This window comes from Symphalangus syndactylus, chromosome 6, assembly GCF_028878055.3.
Source record: "Symphalangus syndactylus isolate Jambi chromosome 6, NHGRI_mSymSyn1-v2.1_pri, whole genome shotgun sequence".
Classification (NCBI taxonomy): Eukaryota; Metazoa; Chordata; class Mammalia; order Primates; family Hylobatidae; genus Symphalangus; species Symphalangus syndactylus.
In genome coordinates, this window is record NC_072428.2 from 54,789,564 (window position 1) to 54,812,482 (window position 22,919).

The 22,919-nt window shown below is 40.2% G+C and overlaps 1 protein-coding gene and 1 non-coding gene across 5 annotated transcripts in view; one reads left to right on the plus strand and one right to left on the minus strand.

Annotated features, from left to right (window-relative positions):
* PPME1 (protein phosphatase methylesterase 1) overlaps positions 1-22,919 on the plus strand; it is an 88,624-nt gene that overhangs the window by 63,884 nt on the left and 1,821 nt on the right. Inside the window, exons 7-13 of one of the 4 annotated variants that reach the window (XM_055282879.2) lie at positions 172-262; positions 5,482-5,547; positions 9,027-9,150; positions 16,142-16,271; positions 17,145-17,189; positions 21,016-21,080; positions 21,708-21,775. In XM_055282879.2, coding sequence (XP_055138854.1) covers positions 172-262; positions 5,482-5,547; positions 9,027-9,150; positions 16,142-16,271; positions 17,145-17,189; positions 21,016-21,080; positions 21,708-21,775 — 589 coding nt within the window. The other 3 variants (XM_055282878.2, XM_063641364.1, XM_055282877.2) reach the window with 3 other exon arrangements.
* LOC129485580 (small nucleolar RNA SNORA7) lies at positions 22,454-22,592 on the minus strand. The gene has a single exon (XR_008658718.1). It is a non-coding gene; the product is annotated as a small nucleolar RNA SNORA7 (small nucleolar RNA).

The window sequence follows — 22,919 nt, forward strand, 5'->3', positions numbered from 1 at the left end:
ATAAAGAAGTGAATACCCCAGAGGCAAAAATTATTGAGGGCCATCTTTATTTCTCTGCAAGCATCACTAAATTCTGCTGTCATCAAGAGCAGATATATAGTAGTTGACTCAGTAAGTGTAAATGCTCAGAATAAGTTAAATATGTGGTTACAGTTTTTGTTTAACATCCAGGTACAGCTATGGATGCACTTAATAGCATGCAGAATTTCTTACGGGGTCGTCCTAAAACCTTCAAGTCTCTGGAGAATGCTATTGAATGGAGGTAACCAACAAATCTTTGTCGCCTTTATTTAATTAATTTGTTTGTTTGCTTGCTTATTTATTTATTTAGGAGACAAGGCCTCACTCTGTCACCCAGGCTGGAGTGCAGTGGCATGATCCTAGCTCACTGCAACCTTGAACTCCTAGGTTCAAGCAATCCTCCCACCTCAGCCTCCCAAGTTGCTAAGACTACAGGTACACACCACCAAGCCTGGCTAATTTTTAATTTTTTTGTAGAAACGAGGTCTTGCTATGTTACCCAGGCTGGCCTCAAGTAATCCTCCTGCTTTAGCCTGGCCTCAAGTAATCAAGTAATCAAATTCCTGGCCTCAAGTAATCCTCCCACTTTAGCCTCCCAAAGTGTTCGGGTTGCAGGCGTGAGCCACAGTGCCCAGCCACTGTTGCCTTTATTCTAAATCTTAGATTGTAGCTTTTCTTCTTTGTTAGGTCAAGCACCAAGTTCAAAGAATAGAATTTCAGTTGCCACGCCTTATTGTAATAGCATATAAGGAAACATTATATAAACAGCAGAATTTTTTGAATATTTAAAAATATTTTAGATTTGGCTCAGTTGTCTGAAACCCATTGTTTTCCCAATACACCATAGTACCTCCTGGAATCTTAGTAATTATTGATCATCTGCTGTCTAGCTGTTTCTGCCTCTGAGGTGAGAGGTTAGACTAGGTGGTTTCTAAGGCATCATCCACCTCTGATGCTCCATGGTTTTAGATTTACTTTGTGTTTCAGATAAAATGGTGGAAAAATGGAAGATGGCTATAGGTTCCATTCCCTCAAATTTATTTGGATTTTGGGTAAATAAACTCAACGGGTAAATGGTTTTTATAAAAATCAGTGACAGAATTCCATTTAAGCAAAGGAATGAATTTATTCATTAATTCAGTTAATCATTTGATAAAGTATTTATTTATTTATTTATTTATTTATTTTTTATTTTTTTTTTGAGACGGAGTCTCTCTCTGTCACCCAGGCTGGAGTGCAGTGGCGCGATCTTGGCTCACTGCAAGCTCTGCCTCCCGGGTTCACGCCTCCTGCCTCAGCCTCCCGAGTAGCTGGGACTACAGTCGCCCGCCACCACGCCCAGCTAATTTTTTGTATTTTTAGTAGAGATGGGGTTTCACCATGTTAGCCAGGATGGTCTCGATCTCCTGACCTTGTGATCTGCCCGCCTCGGCCTCCCAAAGTGCTGGGATTACAGGCATGAGCCACCGTGCCTGGCCGATAAAGTATTTATTAAACACTTATTTTGTGCTAACGAGTGAAGATTCAGAGATGAATAAAATACTGTCCCTTCCCACAAGGAGATCAGTCTTTGGATAAATGTCTTCATCATCCTATCTTCCTTCCTATTCTTCTAACTCCATCTCCAGTCTCTTCTTCAGAACACTTTCTCTTAAGTTCTCCAAACCACCCAGATGACTCTTTCAGCAAAATTACTAGAGACCTTTAAGTCTCTATTATATTGCACTGTATACCCTTAAGTTTTCCAATCCTCCCTTGAGGGATATGGCTCATATTGTTAATTTTCATTAATGTCTGTCTTAATGCCCTTCCTGCATCATAAGGGAAGAAGCTATTCTGTGTTTCTTTTCTACTTTCATATAGCATATGGCATACTGCCCTAGCAGGCAGAATATATCTGTTAACTGAATCAGATATCAAGTGGAAATTTAGGACTTGGTAAATATATCCTAGGCGTTTTCCTAGGACAAATGGTCTTATGCAAGAATATGGCTTGTCAGAATGATGTTTGTGTTGGTGAAGTTGTTTCTACCACTTCCTGTCCACTACTGTGATGCAGGATTCCTGTTCTCACAGAAATATCAAAGATCTATCTTGGGCAAATAGCATCAAGAATGTAGCTGCTGCCAGCTTGGCTTATATCTCAGGTGCCCTGCCTGCTTCCACAGTAACAACCAGTGAGAAAGTTATTCTAGACTTGGCTCAGTTGTCTAAAGCCCATCCATCTTTTATCCAAACTTTTTTTTTTTTTTTGAGACAGGGTGTCACTCTGTTGCCCAGGCTGGAGTCCAGTGGTGTGATTATAGCTCTCACTGCAGCCTTGACCTTCTGGGCTCAAGCGATCCTCCTGCCTCAGCCACCCAAGTAGCTGGGACTACACAGGTGTGCACCACGACGCCCAGCTAATTTTTGTTTTTTGATTTTTTTTTTTTTTTTTTTTGTAGAGACAGGGTTTTATCATGTTGGCCGGGCTAGTCTTGAACTCCTGAGCTCAAGCAGTCTGTCCGCCCGCCTCGGCCTCTCAGAGTCATGGGATAATAGGTATGAGCCACTGCGCCTGGCCCTTTTTCCAAACTCTAAAAATTTATTTGGTAAGTTTTTTCTTCTAGTGCCCAAGATGTGTCAGTACCTGATCTAAGAACTGGGGGATGAATCAGGCTCAGTTCATATCATCAAAAAACTGGGGATGCAAACAAGAAAATGCATAAACATAACACAATGAAGGAAGCCAGGGGATACACCTAATGCAGCCTGGGTATCATGGTAGGCCTTCTCTTAAAGTAGTCTTGTTTCTTTTGCCAGATACAGGATAGAATAAGGGTTCTGTTTGTTAATTGTTAAGATGTTCTGGGTTTCATGAGAGTCACTGATTTTTCTGAACCTGAAAATGATTATACTATGAGGTATTTGGTAATTTTGTTTTTTATTCTTCTGGATATCTGAATCAAGTTTATGACTGATGGCCATTTTGGCTATTCCAGATTTTTTTTTATGTTGAAATATAAGGCCAATGAATTACTGCTTTTGCTCTCATAGGTTTCCTAATGAGAGGCAGCAGGGGTATAGTCATTAAGAACCTGGGCTTTAGGCCAGGTGTGGTGGCTCACACCTGTAATCCCAGTGCTTTGGGAGGCTGAGATAGGACTATCACTTGAGGCCAGGAGTTTGAGACCAGCCTGGGCAACATAGTGAGACCCTGTCTCTACAAAAAAATATATATTTTTTAATTAGCTGGGTGTGGTGGCATGTGCCTGTAGTCCCAGCTACTCAGGAGGCTGAGGTGGGAAGATCATTTGAGCCCAGAAGTTCAAGGTTATAGTGAGCTATGATCATGCCACTGCACTTTAGCCTGAACAACAGAGTGAGACCTTGTCTCGAAACAAAACAAAAAAGTTAGGGGAACCCTGGGCTTTGAGGTCAGACAGATACAAATTTGCATCTTGGTTTTACCACTCTGGCTGTTCTGAGGAAAATCGAATAGAAGAAGAAGTGGGGAATGAGGTGTGAAGTTGATTAGGAGACTGTTATAGTAAAGGAGAGTAATAATGGTAAACATAGACTAGGATGGCAACAGAGGAAGAGAGTCATTTTTTAATGTATTTTCAAGGTAGAGCTGACAGGACTGGTTTATGGATTGAATGTTGGGAGAGAGACGGGGGAGGGCAGGAAGGGACTTAAGGATGACTTCTAGGTTTTAAGCCCAAGCAATTGGGTGAATGGTAGAAACAGAAAGAAGTAGATATGGGAGCAAATAAGGGGCAGAGAATCAGTTTTGTTTGGATAAACTCAAATGCTTATTACATATGTAAGTGGAAATGTTAAGTAGGCAGTTGTATATACTAGTTAGAAGAGGCTGAACTAGAGATAAATTGGAGAATCGTCATCACATAGTTAATATTTAAAAGTGAAAGATTGAGTGTAAAGACCTAGGAACTTGATATTGATAGGAAAAAGATCCAAGACTGAGTCTTGGGATATTCCACAATATTTAGAGCTTGGGAAGAAGAGGAAGATCCAACAAAGAAACTGAAAAGGCACAGTTGATGAGGTAAAAGGAAAACCAGGTGAGTATAGTAAGTGTTTGTAGAAGGAGGGAGAGAACAACTGTGTCAGATGCTGCAGAGAGATCAAGTAAGATGAGGACCAAGAAATGACCATTGGAATTGGCATGATAGACGTGACCTTGACAAAATAAATATCTGAAAATAAATGGGAGATAAAAATCAGATATAAGCTGGGGAAAGGATGAGAGGTGACAAAGTAGAGAAAGCAAGGTAACTCTTTTGAGGAGCTTTGCTGTATAGGAGAGCAGAGAAATGGAGTAATAGGTAGTAGTGAATGTGGCATTGGGAATGTTTTTAAAGGCTAGATAATAGAGTATGCTTGTGACATCCACGAGAGGAAAAAAGTGACACAGAAGAGAGACAGGATAACTGAAAGAAAGAGTATCTTTTCAGAAGCAAGAGGGGATGGGAACTAGTGCCTGAGGTTGGCCTTGATAGGAATAGAGATATTTCATGTATTAAACAGGCATCAAGGCACAGTATATTATTACAAGTATTGGTGAATATGTGGATTCATTTGGTAGTTAAAAGATGAGGTAATAGTTCTGATTGCCTCGGTTTACCATTAAAGTAAGAAATAATGTCATTATCTGCGGAGAGGGGCTTTAAAATTTTGAATGATTTGTTAAACTAAGAAATGAGATTTAAAGAAGTGCTTTCTCTTGGTGGCTTGCTTCAGGCAGTGTTTCCAGTTCACCCTGGGAATGCAGTCATTTTGCTTTGCCCGTAGTTGTACTTAGGTGGACAAATGTGAGAAGACTAATTTTTTCAGATAGCCTAAGCCCTGTAGCACGGCACACAAGGCCCTGGAGAAGCTGGCGCCTGCCTACCAATCCTATTCTGTCACGCTCCCCTTTTGCCTCCTCCCTGCTTCTCCTTGCACCCAGTTCTCTAAAATCATTATCTTGCCAACTTTCACATCACAGCACCTTTGTTCATAATGTGCCCTCTGCCTACAATGCTCTAACCAACCTCTTTTATTTTCTGGTTAAACTTGTTATCTATACTCCTCAGTTTAGCTGTGACCTCTGGGGAGCTTTCTCTGACCTCCTCATTCATGGTCAAGTGCCTTCTTTGAACCTTGCCTTATTATATTAACATTATGTGTGTCTTTTTCTCCCTACCAAATTATGTGCTTCTTGAATATAGGCCTGGCATCTAGTATCCTCTTGATAAATATCTGCAGAACTGAAATGGCTATGATGTTTTTACTTAATTTTTACTTGTAAAACCATGTAGCCAGGTGAGTAATAGTGGCAATCTCTATAGTAAGAAACACTAGTGATCACTACTTTTTATTAGGTCTCACATAATCTGTAGAATTATTTATTTGATTCCAATGATGTGATACAATGGATACTGAATAACCTTCTCTCTTCCTTCTTTTCTTTCCCAGTGTGAAGAGTGGCCAGATTCGAAATCTGGAGTCTGCCCGTGTCTCAATGGTTGGCCAAGTCAAACAGTAGGTCTTACTCTTACCCTTTGGTCTGGTTAGAGGCGGAAACATGGTGAGGGAATTACAGATTGCTTCTTTTGTCTTACACTGATTCTACCATTCTGGTAAATGCTTTTATTATTTTAAATAATTTTACAGGTGAGTTCAGTTGGGACAGACATAGATTTTCTTTTGCCTTCCTTCCTTTCTCTCCTTCCTTTCCTTCCCTTTCATTTTTTTCCTCCTCATTTAATACTGGATTACCTTAGCAAACTTCTACGTGTTAAAAAGCAAATCCCAGAGCATAGGCATTACAAATTATGTTCACTTTAGTGATAGCAGCTGAGTTTCATTCTAGTAACAGTCTCCTAAGTCAAACCTGGCTGTGAGGGAATTATAATAAAAAAGCTCTGGCATAGCCTGAGTGAAAGCCAGATTCTAAGAGTGAGCTAAGATTATTTAGCCCAATTGATCTTTCCTGATAGAATTACATGGCATTCTGGGTATTGCTGTATCGTCACAAAATAAACTTTAGATGAATTGAGAAAATGTTGCCCAACAGCACAGACAGGAGTTAGATGAAAATGATAGTGGCATTGGGGCCGGGCGCGGTGGCTCACGCTTGTAATCCCAGCACTTTGGGAGGCCGAGGCGGGCGAATCACGAGGTCAGGAGATCGAGACCACGGTGAAACCCCGTCTCTACTAAAAAATATAAAAAAAAAAATTAGCCGGGCGTGGTGGCGGGCGCCTGTAGTCCCAGCTACTCGGAGAGGCTGAGGCAGGAGAATGGCGTGAACCCGGGAGGCGGAGCTTGCAGTGAGCCGAGATTGCACCACTGAACTCCAGCCTGGGTGACAGAGCGAGACTCTGTCTCAAAAAAAAAAAAAAAAAGAAAATGATAGTGGCATTGAGTGCTTATTATTTGCCAGGCACTGTGCAAGGTATTTTATATGCACTGTCTCATTTTTAAAACCTTATATTATGGAAAAATTTCACACATATAAAAGAAGAGTAATACAGTGGATGGATTGCTGTATTCCCATTGTCCATTTTCAATGGTTATTAACCCATAACTATGTCTCATTTGTTTCATCTGTGCCCCATGGATTTCCCCTAGTCACAAAATATTTTGAAGCAAATTCCAAACAAATATAATTTCCTCTGCAAGATTTTCATATGATCTAAAAATAAGGGCTCTTTAAACATCATCACGATGACATTATTACACCTAAAAAAATTGGCAATTCTTTAATATCATCAAATATCTAATCAATATTCACATTTCTGATTGTCTCATAAATAATTTTTTATGATTAAAGTCAAAATCAAAATAAGTAGATAGCAATTGGTTGATCCACCTCTCATGCATCTTTTAATCTAAGGTTCCACTTCTATCTCCCTCTCTTTTTTTGATTCCTTGCAATTTATTCCTTGAGGAAACCTTGTTTGCCCCATAGAATTTCCCATGATCTGGATTTGCTGATTGAATTCTCAGGCCATAATTTAACATATTCCTTTGTTCCTTATATTCTGTGTAAATAGTTAAATCTAGAAGCTTCATTGGGTTCAGGTGTTTTGTTTGCAAGAATACTTGATAGGTGATGTTGTGTACTACCATCAGGAAGTACATAATGTCTGGTTGTCTTTTTTTTTTTTTTTTTTTTTTTTGAGATGGAGTCTCGCTCTGTCGCCCAGGCTGGAGTGCAGTGGCGTGATCTCAGCTCATTGCAACCTCTGCCTCCCAGGTTCAAGCAATTCTCCTGCCTCAGCCTCCCGAGTAGCTGGGACTACAGGCATGTGCCACCATGCCTGGCTAATTTTTTGTATTTTTAGTAGAGACGGGGTTTCACCATGTTAGCCAGGATGGTCTCTATCTCCTGTCCTCATGATCCACCCACCTCGGCCTCCCAAAGTGCTGGGATTACAGACGTGAGCCACCATGCCCAGCCGGTTGTCTCTTTTTTTTTTTAATGTCAAGAGCCGTTGATGTTTATTACCTAGATTCATTAATTCATTTGCACTATCTCATTTAATCCCTACAATACCTCTTTAAGATAAGTATTGCTTTATAGATGAGGAAATAGAAGTTCAGAGAGGTAGTTTCCCAAGGTCACATAGCTAGTGGATGACATAGCTGAGATTCAAACTCCTGTGTATTTGACTTCAAGGCCTATATTATGGGTTTTATGCCTAAAAGGGCAATTTCAGTAGAAATATCAGGCAGTCAAAATGCAAGACTTTGAATAAGCTGTGAGACTGCTCACTTTTCAATTCCTGAATATTTTGAGACCTCAAATTTGTCTAATTACTAGTAAAGCATTTTACATGGCATATATGCAGATAGTTGAGTGATTTTAAAATTTTATTTCCAGTGATGTTTTCTCTTAATAAGTAAACCTATGTGTAGGAGAGTGCGTATGTGCACGTGTGTTAACTGTCACATAGATAGCTGGAACTTTCCTGCCCCTTATGATCTAGGTGAAATTGCCTTGAACCTCCTAATCCACAGGCTATAGAAATTGAAAGCATATGTTTCTTTGTTACACTGTCTTTTTTTTATCCCATCTATACTGTATATTAGATGTGAAACTTGGCACTTCAAGTTTCATATAAAACTCCTACTTAATAAAACATTTGTGAACATACACTTCACTGAAGGTTTGGCAGAGAAGACAGAAAGGGAGAAGTTACCATTCTTAAAAATCTACCGCTGACTTTTGAATTTTTCCCAGTCTCTTTTTATCTTGCTTGTTCTCTCTCCTTTTCCTTCTCTATCTTTGTCAAGGGCAAAATAACAGATTGTTCTCTATCATGCAGAGCAAACCTTGGCACTAGCTGTTGCCCAGGCCTTGGGATTTTTTACCTTTAGAGCTTGTCAATGTGTTTTTTCCATCAAGTTCTCTCTAAAGGAAGTATAGTACCAGCTGTTGATATAATAATAATTTTTCTACCGAAGAATATAATAAAGAGATGCAATTTTTAAGAGAAAAACAACAATGATAATTGGTTGGTTCAGATGGTTTCTGTCAGCTAATTAAAAAATGAGGCCTTTTATCATTCTGTTTGAGCCTTGTTCTACTGTAAGCAGGGTTCAGCAGAAAAGCAACATGTTTTGGAGTTAGCTGAGCCTGGATTTGCATCCCAGCCTTATCCACTTATGAGTTAGGTGATGCTGGACAATTTTCTTAACTCTTCAGGGTACTGCATAGGATTGTTATGAAGATTATATAAGATTATACCAATAAAACTCATCCCTGAGGAAGTGTTGCTCCCTTTCTATGGGTCAGTATTGGTGCAAGAATTGGAAACCAGCCCTTGGAGAATAGTTATACATTGGCCATGATTTTCCACAGCCCTGGAAATGCACAATTCTATCCCCCTACCAGGATGATTGTTAAGTTTTAGCTAACATTTGATTATAAAAGGCCGTAAGTACGAGTATCTCTGAAATAATTTGTGTATCGGAAAGAGGTGTGTAATAGCACTTTTTAAAAAAAAACCTAGGTGTGAAGGAATTACAAGTCCAGAAGGTTCAAAATCTATAGTGGAAGGAATCATAGAGGAAGAAGAAGAAGATGAGGAAGGAAGTGAGTCTATAAGCAAGAGGAAAAAGGAAGATGACATGGAGGTGGGTAAAAACATTCATTCTTGAAAAGATGTGGTATGGAATGGTTCAAACTGTATGTGGGTGGGAAGGGGTGATAACATTGTTCTTTTTGTTTGCCTTTAGATATTTTAGGGAGCAAAGACACTATCATAAGAGATACTTAGCTTTAACTATAAGATGTAAAGCACTGTTGATAGCTCTGATCAATTGGAACATAAAACTTACACTATATACCCTCCTCTAAAGCAGACTGCTTTCTCACCTGTTCTTCTGTTCCTGTGTTTCCTCCCATGAGAAAAATTCCATTTCCTACCAGTCTGCTCTAAGCTCATCCAGATCTTTTTTTTTTTTAGACAGAGTCTTGCTCAGTTGCCCAGGCTGGAGTGCAATGGCAGGATCTCGGCTCACTGCAAGCTCCGCCTCCCGGGTTCATGCTATTCTCCTGCCTCAGCCTGCCGAGTAGCTGGGACTACAGGTGCCCATCACCACGCCTGGCTAATTTTTTTTGTATTTTTAGTAGAGACGGGGTTTCACCGTGTTAGCCAGAATGGTCTCAATCTTCTGACCTTGTGATCCACCCGCCTCGGCCTCCCAAAGTGCTGGGATTACAGGCGTGAGCCACCATGCCCAGCCTAAACTCATCCAGATCTTACCCTGTCCATCTATCTTTCAAAGTTTTTCTCCTTGAGGAAGCTCTTTAATTTTCTTTCCTTTTTTTTTTTTTTGTTTGAGACTGGGTTTTGCTATGTTGCCCAGGCTGAATTCCTTGGCTCACGTGATCATCCCACCTCAGCCTCCCCAGTAGCTGTAGCTGGGACTACAGGTTCATGTCACCACACCCAACTTCCTTGGGGAAGCTTTCTGACCTCAGTTGACATCACTCTCTTTCCAACACAGCACTGAAAGTCTGTATGACACACCTTAGCACTTTTTTTTTGAAGTTGTACATATTAAGTCATAGAACTGATTTTATAAGTCACACTGAGAAATACTATGGTCCTTTGCTAGTCATCTGTTGACTCATGTCCTCTGTGCAAGAATTGTATTCCAAACAAACAAAAAATATGTATTTTGTGGCAGAAACTGATGTTCTGCATGAATTTCCCTCTGCATTTAGCTCAGGGTTGTATAAATAGTGTTTTATCAGTACTTGCCAGGCAAGTAGTGGTAACAAGTGCTTTTTTCTTGAAAATGTTTAGTGCTCATGAACAGCAGACTAGGGATGGATTCGATTATAAACATCTTACTAATGGCAGGTAATGAACATGTAATGACCTACTCCTTTGCATTTAGAGATACTGCTGTTAGCAAGAAGGAGAATACATTTTTAAACAGTATTTTAATTTTGAGGATCTTCTTGCCATCTTTAAAATCAATGATCAGAAATGTAATACTTTGTACCTCTTTAGAGTTTACAAAGGTTTAAATAACGCATGGTCTATTTGGTCCTCTCAACACCTTATGAAGTTGTGGAGAGATCTTTTCTCCCATATTATGGTGTAGAATGTGAGGCTCAGAAGTTAAGAGACTTGCCCGAGGTAATCAAGCATGCATTTAGTAGATTTGAGACTCTTAATATAATCAATTGCTTTTTACCCATTATGTGCTAAGCACTATGCTGAATGCTTCACATTTATCATCTCTAATTCTCATTTTAGTTCTGCATTGTAGGTATTATCACCATTTTACAACTTAGGTACAGATACTTGCCCATGGTCACACATAAAAGTTAAAGCTAAAACGCACCCAGATCCTTGATTTTTAATTCTAACTCATTTTTTCTTTGTATTTTTTTATAAGCCCAATTATGTGGTTTCATAAACTCCAGCGGTTCTGTTGAGAGCGTGAACTGAGGCACATTAATAAGGAGTGTCCATGAGTATTCACTCCCCATTTCTCCCAAACCCTCCCAGCTTAGGCAACCACTAATCTAATCTCTATAGATTTGCCTAATCTGGACATTAAATATAGATGGAACTATATAATATGTGGTCTTTTGTGACTGGCGTCTTTTCTCTTAGAATAAAATTACCAGGGTTCATCCATATTGTAGCATGTATCAAATACTTCCTTTCTCTATATGGTTGAATAATGTGACATTGTATGGCTATACCACAGTTTTTAATCCATTCATCGCTTGATGGACATTTGGGTTGTTTCTACTTTTTGTCTATTATGAATAATACTTCTTTGAACATTTGTGGGCAACTTTTTGTGTGGATATAGGCTTTTATTATTTGTCTTGGGTACATAGCTAGGAGTGGAACTGATCAGTCATATGGTAACTATATTTAACCTTTTGAGGAACTGACAGACCGTTTTCCAAAGCAGGTGCACCCTTTTACATTCCCACTTGCAGTGTATGAGTGTTCCAGTTTCTCACTATCCTTGTCAACACTTGTTATTTTCTCTCTTTTTGATTATAGCCATCCTAGTGTGTATGAAGTGATATCTGATTGTGGTTTTCATTTTCATTTTCCTAATGACTGCTGATACTGAGTTTCTTTTCATGTGCTTATTGTCCACTTATATATCTTCTTTGGAGAAATGTTTGTTAGATACTTTGCCCATTTTTTACTTGGGTTATTTGATTTTATTACTGAATTGTAAGAGTTCAATATATATTCTAGATACAGATCCCTAATTTGCAAATACTTTCTCCCATTCCGTGGGTTGTCTTTTCACTTTCTTGATGGCATTCTTAGAAGTATAGATGTTTTTAATTTTGATGAAATTCAATTTATCTATTTTTCCTTTTGTCCCTTGTACTTTTGGTATTATATCTAAGAAGTCTTTGCCTAAATGTCATGAAGATTTATACCTATGTTTTCTTCTAAGAATTTTCTTGTTTTAGCTCTTACATTTAGGCCTATGTTCCATTTTGAGTTAATATTTGTGTATGATATCAGGAATGGAACCAACTTCATTCTTTTGCATGTAGATATGCAATAAACGGCCTGTCCCAGCTCCATTTATTGAAAAGGCTCCTTTTTCCCCATTTAATTGTCGTGGCACCTTTGCCGAAAATCAGTTGACTATAAATGTTAGATTTTATTTCTGGACTCTGAATTCTATTCTGTTGATCTATATGTCTGCCCTTATGCAAGTACCACACTGTCTTCATTATTGTGGCTTTGTTGTATGTCTTGAAATCAGACAGTGTGTAAGTCCTCCAACTTTGTTCCTCTTTTTCAAGGTTATTGACATCCTATATATTTTTTAAAAATTTTAATACTTATTTGTGTGCCAGACCACGCTCCTGTTGTTTTACATACATGAGTATCTTTAGCTCATCCTTACAATTCTTTCAGATCTTGTGTTGCCAATTTCACAGCTAAGAAAACAGTCTGGGGCTGGGCTCAGTGGCTCATGCCTGTAATCTCAGCGCTTTGGGAGGCCGAGGCGGGTGGATTACGAGGTCAGGAGATTGAGACCATCCTGGCCAACATGGTGAAACCCTGTCTCTACTAAAACTACAAAAATTAGCTGGGCGTGGTGGCGTGCGCCTGTAGTCCCAGCTACTCGGGAGGCTGAGGCAGGAGAATCGCTTGAACCCGGGAGGCAGAGGTTGCAGTGAGCCGAGATTGTGCCAGTGCACTCCAGCCTGGGCGACAGAGTGAGACTCTGTCTCAAAAAAAAAAAAAAAAAAAACAGCCTGGAAGAAATTAAGTAACTTTCCCAAGGGACCCACAGTTATTAGTTAATAATGGCTTTGGGACTTGCATTCAGTCAGATCTGACTGACACAAAGCGTTATGTTTTTAAACACTTTTCCAGTGAAACAATGGGAGATAATGCAAGGCCTGTGGTGGATGCCCTTGTGTGGAGAACTGCATCTCGCCCAGGTAAACATCCCAGGAAGACTGTTAGCCAACTTTCTGTTTCTCCCACCCAACAACAAGTGGATCTCATTATATCAACCTGCTTTATTACCATTTTCACAGCATCTAATAGGCATCTAAACTAAACTTTATGGTCCAGCTCTTTGGAGAAAGGACTTATTTCCAATAACCTAAATACAGAAGAAATCCTAATTCTATCCAGAATTTTTTCTTTGGTTTTGCAAATTTTAAGATTTGAGATGAACTGTTTTATATATATATATTATAATAATTACTTTTTGGAGGTTCTCTTACCTTAAATTTGTCATTTCCGTGTGAAGTTCAGTGTGCACGTAGGAGGGGCTTGTGAGATTATGCCTTGTCTCTGACGGTCGAGCTGATCTCTTAGAAATGGCTCATAGTAAGCCAGGCGCGGTGGCTCACGCTTGTAATCCCAGCACTTTGGGAGGCCGAGGCGGGCGGATCATTAGGTCAGGAGATCGAGACCACGGTGAAACCCCGTCTCTACTAAAAATACAAAAAAAATTAGCCGGGCATGGTGGCGGGCGCCTGTAGTCCCAGCTACAGAATGGCGTGAACCCGGGAGGCGGAGCTTGCAGTGAGCCGAGATCGCGCCACTGCTCTCCAGCCTGGGCGACAGAGCGAGACTCCGTCTCAAAAAAAAAAAAAAAAAAGAAAAAGAAATGGCTCATAGTGTTGTGGGGAATAGGACAGGCTGAGGTTCCAGGTTGAAATGGCAGTAAGTATTTCCTTTAAAGTGTCCTACCCCTGGTAAATATTAACAGTGGAGAATGGAATTAGTTCTTTAGTGAGAATATTTGAATCATAAAAGATAGGACTAGAAGACCCAAGTTTCTTGATTTCCCATCTGGCGATCTTTTTCTTTTTCTTTCTTTCTTTCTTTTTTTTTTTTTACTGTGATTAAACAAACAAACAAAACCATAAAATTTTCCATCTTGGTAATTTTTAAGTGTACAGTTAATATTCACATTGTTGTGAAACATCTGAGATTTTATGCCTATTAAATAACAACTCCCCTCTTCCAAAACTCTTCCAAAGGCCCCTGGTTACCACCATTCTACTTTCTATGAATTTGACTATTTTAGATACCTCATATAAGTGGGATCATATATTATATGTCTTTTTGTGACTAGGTTATATCACTTTGCATAATGTCCTCAAAGTTCAGTCCCTATGCAGCATTTCTTTCCTTTTTATGGCTGAATTATATATGTATATACCACATTTCATTTATTCATTCATCCATCAGTGGCCATTTGAGTTGCTTCCACCTCTTGGCTGTTATCCATAGTGCTGCTATGAACATGGGTTTGCAGGCCCGCTTTGAGATTCTGTTTTAAATTCTTTGGATATGTACCCAGAAGTGGGATTCCTGGATCATATAGTAGTTCTGTTTTTAATATTTTGAGGAACTGCCTTGATGTTTTTCTTATTGGTTGAACCATTTTACAACTCAGTACACAAGGGTTCCGAATTCTCCACATCCTCACCAACAATTATTTTTCTCTTTTTTGATAGTAGTCATCCTAATGGGGGTGAGGTGGTATCTCATTGTGGTGTTGATGTGCATTTATTTATTGATTAGTGATGTTAAGCATCGTTTCATATGCTTATTGGCCACTTCTGTATCACCTCTAGAGAAATGGCTATTCAAGCCCTTTGACCATTTTTTAATCAGGTTACTCGATGTTTTTAGTTGCTGAATTGTAGGAGTCCTTTATATATTCTGAATATTAATCCATTATAAGTTATATGATTTGCAAAGATTTTCTCCCATTCCATACACATAGTACCATTTGTCTATTTTTGCTTTTGTTCACTGCTTTTTGGTGTCATATCCAAGAAATCATTACCAAGTCTACTGTCCAGCTTTTCCTCCATGTTTTCTTTTAGGAGTTTTATAGTCTTAGTCTTACTAGGTCTTTAATCCATTCGAGTTAACTTTTGGATATGGGATAAGGCCCCAGCTTCATTCTTTGGAATATGCATATCTGTTTGATTATCCCAGTACTGTTTGTTGAAGAGACTATTCTTTCCCCATTGAGTGGTCTTGGCAGTCTTGTCAAAAATCGTTTGACCATTTATGTGAAGGTTTATTTTTGGGCTCTCTATTCTATTCCACTGGTCTATTTGTCTTTACGGCAGTACCAAGCTGTTTCAATTACTGCAGCTTTGTAATTGGGGAGTGTGAGTTCTCCAATTTTGTTCTTCTTCAAAATTGTTTTGGCTAGTCAGTGTCTCATGAGATTCCATATGAATTTTAAGATGATTTTTTTCTATTTCCTAAAAAAAAAGCCATTGGAATTTTGATAGAGATTATGTTGAATCTGTAGATTACTTTGGGTAGTATGGACATCTTAAGCATCTGGTGATCTTTAAGATAATATGTTACTATCTCGTGTTCACCTTTAGATTTTCATATTGTGGTTGATTTAGTATATTTCAATTATAATGTTTCAAATATTTCAATGGTATAGAAAACTATAGATAATTATTTATTTTTTCAGCCAATATTTGATTGCATACTCTGTGCTTATCTACTATAAAGATTTAATAAATGTTGACATTTTGTCATATTTGTCACATATTTCCTTTCAAAATTACTATTGCAGGAACATTATATCATTATCATAAAATATAAGAAAAAATGCTCTACTAACAAATCAACCTATTTTCAGTTTTCCTTTTTAGTACTTTACTAGAAGTATACCACATTTTTCCAGTAGTAATCCTAACTTAGATGACATGTCGTAATCTGTTTCTTGCTTAAATTATAAGCATTTTTTCATACTGCAATATGTTCTTTGTAGTTATTATTTTGATGAAACATCCTTTTTGCCAACCAAGGATAAGAAAGGCTTAATCTTGGCACTACCACTTACTAGCTTTGTGATCTTAAGAAAGTTTCCTAAATTTACAGAAACTAATAGCAATAAAAAGTAAACTTGTAATTATCTTAAAATGAATATTACAATGACCCATACAACAAGACTGTTGGAAGGACTGAATGTATATTAAAATGTCTAGGACTCAGTAGGTCCTTAATAAGTGCTAGTTTCCTTCCCTTTCCTTTTCCCAGGGATCTAGTTTTTAATCCTGTTCCTCCAGGGGTTGCCCTCGGAGACTCAGGACTTGCTCTTATTCCTCCAGACCAAGAAAGACCATCCATACACCTGGAGAATTGAACTGGCAAAAACAGAAAAATACTGGGACGGCTGGTTCCGAGGCTTATCCAATCTCTTTCTTAGTTGTCCCATTCCTAAATTGCTGCTCCTGGCTGGTAAGTGCATATGTGCATATATTAGTCAGCTCAGGCTGCCATAACCAAATACCATAGACTGAGTGGCTTAAACAACAGAAATTTATTTTCTCACAGTTCTGGAAGCTGGAAGTCTGAGATCAGGGTGCCAGCATGGTCAGATTGTGGTGAGGGCTCTCTTCCTGGCTTGCCTTCTCTCTGTGCCCTCACATGGCCAAGAAAGAGTGAATGTGAGCTCTCTGGTGTCTCTTCTCTTAAGGATGTTAATTAGGGACGTTCATCCTACCATGTCAGAGCTCTGCCCTCATGACCTGAGGTTACATCCTTATAGGCCCTAGTTCCAGATACAGTCACATTGGGAATTGGGGCTTCAACATGAGTTTTAGGGGGACACAACTCAGTCCATAGCAGTGTTGGTATATTGTCGTCTCAATATGACCTCATTAAAACTTCTTACCAGATGAGTAGTGACATCCAAAGTAGAGTACCTTCCTCATTCATCTATGCCTTTTCTCCTCCCCACACCCAGTCTCTAAACCTAACTAAGCATAAGCATTCATCTAAGCATAAAGGATGACCTGATTCTGGCCTGGCCTGTCTACTTGGTCAAGCTCAAGTCCTTCTTAGCCTAGAGCTAGATACAGTGGTATAAGGATATTCTGAGTATTATGAGAATTAAAATAGTAAAACTCTGTTTTCAGAACCAGTTTAACGTAGTAATTATAGGGGAATCTCAACCTGAAAAGTTTTATCTGGTGGTGAGAGTATGCTCTGGGAGTTAGGATTGGTATAAACATGAATGCAGAATGTCATCATATTTACAACTTTGTAACACTTTTTACTTAGTACTTGAACAGCAAAATCTATTTCACAGTGAATTCTCTTGTTTTCTAGGTGTTGATAGATTGGATAAAGATCTGACCATTGGCCAGATGCAAGGTAAGTTATCAAGAAATTATGCCCCTGGACCCTTTTCTGAGGAAAGGGTGATAGGGCAATTAACATCCTGAGATGGTGAGGTATAACGGAGAAAGCATGAGCTTTAGAGTCTGACCCAAGTTGGACATCCGCCTCTACTCCTAACACACTATATGATCATGGGCAAGTATTTCCCTTTCCTGAGCTTTAATTTGTTAAAAAAAAAAAAAAAAATCCATCCAAAAATGAAGATTATAATACTACCTATGTCTCAGTTATAAGAGTTAAAATGAGGCAATGTGTTTAAAAATTATAAAGTACTGTATAGGTGTATGATACTGTGAAAAGAGATATTCTGACTACTGATCAGTTTTTTGTTTGTGGGTTTTTTTTTTTTTAATTGAAGTCTCACTCTGTTGCCCAGGCTGGAGTGCAGTGGCCCAGTCTCGGCTCACTGCAACCTCTACCTCCCAGGTTCAAGCAGTTCGTCTGCCTCAGCCACCCCAGTAGTGGGATTACAGGCATGCACCACCACGCCCAGCTAATTTTTGTATTTTTCGTAGAGATGGAGTTTCACCACTTTGGCCAGGCTAGTCTCAAGCTCCTGACCTCAAGTGATCTGCCTGCCTTGGCCTCCCAGAGTGCTGAGATTACAGGTGTGAGCCACTGCAGCTGGCCAGTATTTTTCTTATTGTTAGAATTTTTAGGAAAGGGAAAGGCTGAAGATAATCCAGATATAAAAAGGTATAAATACCTGTTTAGAAGACAGCATGGTAAGATGGTAAAAGTAAGGTCTCTGAAGTTCAGAAAACTGAGTTTTGAATACTGCTTTTCCAGTAATTTTTTGACTCTGGGCAAGTTATCTGACTTGCCTCAGCTTTAGTCTTAATCTGTAAAATGAAAAAACTGATGGCAGCATCAAACTGATTGTGGGATATAATGACTAGGAAAGTGACATGCTGAGCACTGTGTACAGATGCATGTATGTTAGCTAGATAACAGTGGAGGCAGAGGGTCCAATTTTATGGGGGCTCTTGCTTTAGTATGGGTAAAAGACTCAGTGAAGGTGAAGTCAGTAGGCATGCAACTTTTGGGTTATGGGAAGAAGAGGTGCCAACTCCAAGACCAAAGTTTCAGGCTCAGGCAGAATCTGTTCTAGACCTTTCTTCCCTGCTTACTCCCTGGACAATTTCATGGCTTCTGTTTATACCTTGATGACTCCCAAAGCTAAACATCCACCTCACCCCTCTCTCCTGAGATCTAGTCCTAGCCCATGTAGCAAACCTGCTGGATGTCTCATGGGCCTCTCAAACTGTTCTTTTAGCTATCCTCAAGCTTTCCACAGCAAAAGGAGCCATATTTTCTCATAATAGTTGTTCATAGGCTCTCACATATAAAACTCTGGTACCAGACCTTCATGGCTTTGCCTTCCTTTAACTACATTGTATCCTGAGGCCTGGAATAGGACCATGAGCTGGGACTGTGTGATTTTTTTCCACGGCACTGATGTTGGTAATTACGGGCTTAGACACTTATTTAAGTAGATGCTTATAAATGTCTAAGCCCGTAATTACCAACATGAGTGCCATAAAATTGAGTCTAAGATACTTAAGTTCAATTCAAGAAACGTTTCCTAGGCACCCTTCCTGTGCAAGACCTATGCATGATGCTGGGCAGACAGAAGAATCAGACATGGCCCCTGAGACTGCCTGAAGGCAGTTGACATGGACTGGGATAGCATTTGAAATCACTGTTGATCACCAGCCTTGGAATCAGACAATCCTGGGTTTGAATCACTGTTAATAGTTTTGCGGTATGAGTGAATTCCTAACTTATTTAATTTTGAGTTTCTTCATCTGTAAAATGGAGATAATGATATATATCAGTACAGTTACATGAAGTTTAAATGGAAAAAATGTGGGTAGTCTAACAAATGATGCCTTTCATTGTATTCAGGAAGTAATCATGATTCCTTATGAGATGTCCTTCTGTTTCCTGTGTATGGATTATATCAAGACCACCTTCTGGTTTAAAGAAAGCCTCCTATGAGTATAGAGAGTAAATGGCGAGGATAAGGAACATTCCACAAAACAAAGGGAAATGGCTAAGGCTGCATAGATTCCAAATCACAGCTTTCCCAGCACTGTGTTCAAACCAGCTGACTTAGTTATGAAATCCTGGAAAACTACCACCTATTCATAGTACACTTTGGGTAAATAATTTAGGCTCTCTGAACCTAAGGCTCCTAATCTGTGCAATGGGAGAGAAGAGTTTGGAAATATTCCCACCTCATAGAATAATCATGAGGATTACCCATGTGCGTGTTATTTTATGTGTACCTGGCACAGTGTTGTTGGTGTATGTGAGTTCTCTCTGATTGTACCTACTCTTCCAAAGAGGAAGGACAAATGCATCCCTAGTCATCAGAGCTGATCTAACAGAAAGAACAGGGAGATTGGAGTTGTAAGTTTTGGATCTAGTCATTTGTTCATCATTCATTTGCCAAAGACTTAAGCATCTACTCAGTGCCCAACCCTGTGTTAGGTCTTATTAGAGGTATAGAGCAAGTAATAACACCATTGTCCCCTGTTCTTATGGAAATGACACACTCCTGGGGAGGCAAGCACCAGTAGCATGTAAAATGTAAACTTACTTGAAACTTACAAGAGGGCCATGTGCTGCTCTGTGTTTGGATCCAAGTGCATTAACAACAGTACTTTAGGAGCTAGAAGGGAGAGGTGACTAGGCTTGAGCACCCACAGAGAGGCAGCTTAGTGCAGAAGGAGGGGCACCGGATGGACTTTACTAAATGGGATCATCTTATTCCTCCACTAATGAACGAAGTGGCGTTGGGCAGGTCACTTCACTAATCATGGCCTCAGTTTCGTCATCTCAAAAAAGAATTTCAGTATTTTTTTACATAATTGTATAGGGTAGATTTTGAGAATCAACTTTAAAAATGGATAGAAGAGTACACTGAAAACTTTTTGAATCCTATGTAACTGGGGTAAGAACCACAGGATGTAATGACCAGAAGAACTTTCAAGCCCATTCCTTTATTTTATAAATAGAGAATCTGAGGCTGAGAAAATCTGCTGTCTCTACTTATAGGGGCTCTGGGTCTCATATCCTTTAGTCTCCTTAGGGATCTTATCAGTCATCGCTGTTCATTCTCAATCATTGTCGCATTACTTATGAGCTTACAGTGTTCTGTAAGACAGTATGAGAAAGTGCTTAGTACAATGCCTGGCACATGCTTAAGTGCTCAGATGGTAACTTATTATTGTAATAATACATTCTGAATCCTTAACGTAGCTTACAATATCCTTAATGGTTTGGCCCCTGCTTACCTCTCCAGCCTTATTGTTAATCACTCTCATAAGCACCATGCCAAGCTTCTTGTATTCCAAGCCATTTCAAGCCTTCCTTCCTTCCTGGGTCCCTCTTGGATTGTGAAGTTCCCTTTCTTACGCTCTTACAGCCCCATGTGCCCAGTTTTATCATAGGAATGACATGCTGCATTAAAATGTTGGTTTTTGTGTTTTACTCCCCTACTAGACTGTAAATCCCCTAAGGACAAGAACTGTTTCTTCTATGTGTCTCTGGCCCACAGTAAATGTACACTAAATAGGACAGAAGGAAAAAGTGAAGGGAAATGATTGGCACAAGGTTACAATTACTTGTATTACCATCCTCAGCAAGACTTGATCATTGAGTCCAGAGTATTGAGGTGGAGGTGAGGTTGGAAATGGGGAGGTAGGTCCTGGGCTCCTAGAATGACCTATGAAGCTGCATAAGAGAGGGCTCTTTTAGTCCTTGAAGTTGCCTTGCTTTGATTCCTCTCCAGGGAAGTTCCAGATGCAGGTCCTACCCCAGTGTGGCCATGCAGTCCATGAGGATGCCCCTGACAAGGTGAGTCTGGTGCTCAATGACTGTAAAAGGACAACTGTGAGAATAACCCTGGATGTCACAGAAGACAAGTCTCTGAGTCTCAGCCTGCATTGCCTGCAGCAGCTGCTGTGGAGCCTATGCAGATGCAATTCCACCAGCTCTCCAACTTCTCCCTGGCAGCTGCTTATGGTATTGGTTTTGTGTATATGTGCTGAGGAGCTACTGACACCCTACTATTTCATCCCAGGGCCCTGTGGTTAAGATCTTAAGCTCTACTTCTCCAATACCCCCAAAAGCCAGATGGAAGAGGGATGATTAGGGTAGAAACTGCTCCCTAAACCACAGGCACAGTTAGGAATTAATATGGGCTCCTCCTGTGAGAAAACACCATTTTGTAACTCTAAGGGCACAAATAAGCCCTTCACATCATTCCTCTTGAGCTCTATGGAGCTATCCCTGGCAAGGATGGTGGGGAGGAGTCTTCTAGCTCTGCTAGGGAGGGCCTAGGTCCTTTTAATTTCAAGCCACTCAGACCTGTGGGTGGGATGAGGGCACCGTAGAGCCTAACCATCTAACAGTAGCCCACAGCCCAAGGCTAAGCCCCATCACTAACCTTTATATGGCCTGGAATATCTCTCCCATTTCTAGGTAGCTGAAGCTGTTGCCACTTTCCTGATCCGGCATAGGTTTGCAGAACCCATCGGTGGATTCCAGTGGTAAGGCGGGTACAAGGGTTTAAGAGAACCCCAGCAGTGCTGGCCAACTCTGACAAACAGATATTTGCAGGACTATAAATATCTCTGCCTTACCCCTACCTGGTTTGGTCACCATGCCTTTCTTCCTCTTCCTCAGTGAAGAGCCTGGCATGTCTGTTTCTACAAAGCCATGGTTGGTTGTTTCTTTGTGCTGTGCTCCCGTGGGTTGATGCTGAGGCTGTGATTAAATTGTGCCTAGTCTCACTCCCCACTGTGATGTGCATTTCTTCTTGAGGTGCCCCTTTGAGGAGGCTGGGATAGGAATCAGTCCTTTTCCAGGCTCCTAGAGAAGTTTTCTTTGGCTTCTCCTGCCCTGCTGCCAAGGAAAGCTGAGCAGGCCATGGAGCAGGGCTTTTTTTTTTTTTTTCTTGGCACAGTCTTGGCTTACTGCAACCTCCGCCACCTGGGCTCAAGTGATCTAGTGCCTCAGCCTCCCGAGTAGCTGGGATCACAGGCATGCGCCACCACACCTGGCTAATTTTTTTTTTTTTTTTTTTTTTTTAGTAAAGATGGGGTTTCTCCATGTTGGCCAAGCTGGTCTTGAACTCCTGGCCTCAAGTGATCCACCCGCATCAGCCTCCTAAAGTGTTGGGATTATAGGCACAAGCCACCACGCCTGGCCTAGGGCAGGGTTTTCTACAGTGTTGCAGAGTGTCTTCCCATGGCCAGCTACTAAGCAAGCTGGGAATAGTATGGGTGCCTCTGCCAGGCTTGCTTCCCCTCCCTTTCCGAAGCTGGCAGAATATTAGCCACTCTGCAGGGGTGATCCTGGAAGCTCTAGAGCAGGGTTTTCAACCTCAGCGTTATTGACATTTTGAGGTGGATAATTCTTCATTGTGGGGACTGTCCTGTGTGTTGTAGGATGTTTAGCAGTATCCCTGGCTTTTACCCACCTGATAACAGTAGTACCCCTCCCACACACAGTTCTGACAAACAGAAATGTCTCCAGATTTTACCAAATGCCTCAAAGGAGGCAAAATTTCCCCCCTATTGGTCTAGAGGAAGAAACAGGGCCAGGTCTCTCATCCTAGGTAGCTCTTCATCTGTTTAGGGAAACACAGTTGGGCTCTTTGTTGAGGAAGAAGAGAGGCATGTTGACCAAACC